This window comes from Austrofundulus limnaeus, unplaced genomic scaffold (assembly GCF_001266775.1).
Source record: "Austrofundulus limnaeus strain Quisiro unplaced genomic scaffold, Austrofundulus_limnaeus-1.0 Scaffold1720, whole genome shotgun sequence".
Lineage (NCBI taxonomy): Eukaryota > Metazoa > Chordata > Actinopteri > Cyprinodontiformes > Rivulidae > Austrofundulus > Austrofundulus limnaeus.
This window is the reverse complement of record NW_013954122.1, coordinates 24,065-25,537: the sequence shown is the minus strand read 5'-3', so window position 1 is coordinate 25,537 and position 1,473 is coordinate 24,065. Positions and strand designations below refer to the sequence as shown.

Genomic DNA, 1,473 nt, shown 5'->3' with positions numbered 1-1,473 from the left:
TGGGCCGCGGCCCATAGGGTAAGAATCTCTGGTTTACAGCACACGCAATTTCCGGTTAGCTTCTTAGCTTAGCCTTCTTCACAGTGGAGCTGGCACACATACGTTGCGGCCAATCGATCCAATCATTTTAAACTTCAGCAGAGGCCACGCCTCCAGCAAGAATCTCTTCTCTACAGCTGAGAGTCCAGACCCTCTGTATGAAGCAAAGTGAAGGAYGAGGGTCTGGTTTTTACCAGGCTAGGTTAAGAATGGAGATGGGCGTGAAATGTCCACTCACATCACGTCATGAGTGCTGGATCTGTGTTGGAGGATGATGACTTGCTCCTTTTATCCCCCACCATCCAGAACAGAACAGTTTGAGGCAGACTGCTCCTTTAGTAGAAAATCATCTCCTCAGCTTCAAGTCCAAATTGTCCAAGCTATAAGAACTGATGCCTTTCAGGACTAAAGTACTTTTCTAATTTGAAATGTTCTGAGCTTATCTGAAATTCTAACCCATTTCTCTGTTTTTCTGACCTCGTCACATCAGTGACACAGCCGTCGTCGTTTAGAGGCTTTTATCACTTGATGGTTCAGAAACTGAATAGATTAAGAGTCTTTGTGTCTTTTTARTATTTTTGACCTTGTCATGAAAACTACTATTACTTCATATCCATTTCCATATATAGATCTAAGTCATTTCCCGTGACTTAGTTTTTTTTAAAAACTATTGTTTWATGAAGGTCATTTGATTCTGTGATGAGGAAAATGTTCATGATCATGATCTTTTTTTTCACACTTTCACTTTTTTAACCTTTTTTAATCAAGCGCTCACTAATCTCCTGTGTTATCTGTTCAAATAGAGCTTGCTAAGATAATCTTGTCTTCTTTAAAGGGCCATCATCATAGACAGCTTGTCGGTGGAGAGGAACCACGTGTTRGTCCGGGTTAGTGTAGTCGGAGGTCCGTCTGAGAGGAGGCTTCCTGCTCGGCGCCTGCAGGAGGTCAGTTTGGTTTTAAATCTCTCAGAATTCAACAAATGACTTCGTCCTTCAGAAAGAGTAACTCTGGGTTCAGGACGAGTCGGCTGCTGCTCTTTTTTATCTTTACTTCAACTCATCGTTTAGAGGAGTCAGGGGCACAACTTGTCTCGTGTCAACCGTCTGTCTTTTCTTTGAAACTTTAAAACAAACATTTCATTTAAGGTTGGGGCATCGAAACAAACTTTTATGTCAGATTTTAAGACAATGCTCCTTTAAAATAAACCATGCAGGAAAAGAAGGCGAGTGACAATTTTGTTTTTGCAGCAGCACAATCCTGGCAGGTTTTGTTTTGAATTTGGGCCAACCGACGTAAAACAGGAAGTGACATCAAAGGGGAGCTCTTTAAGAAAAAGCTTTCCCTGGTCTTCGGTTAAAGGGCCAATATTATGTGTTTCTCAGGCATATATTTAAATACTATACCATAATAAAGCATCTGTGTCACCTTTAGCTG

At 41.3% G+C, this 1,473-nt stretch overlaps 1 protein-coding gene across 2 annotated transcripts in view; it reads left to right on the top strand.

Annotated features, from left to right (window-relative positions):
* The window catches only part of tbc1d32 (TBC1 domain family, member 32), a gene marked incomplete at its 5' end in the record, with an annotated part of 47,077 nt that overhangs the window by 38,957 nt on the left and 6,647 nt on the right, over window positions 1-1,473 (top strand). Inside the window, 1 exon segment of one of the 2 annotated variants that reach the window (XM_014033385.1) lies at window positions 875-983. Coding sequence (XP_013888839.1) covers window positions 875-983 — 109 coding nt within the window. 2 annotated transcript variants of the gene reach the window in all.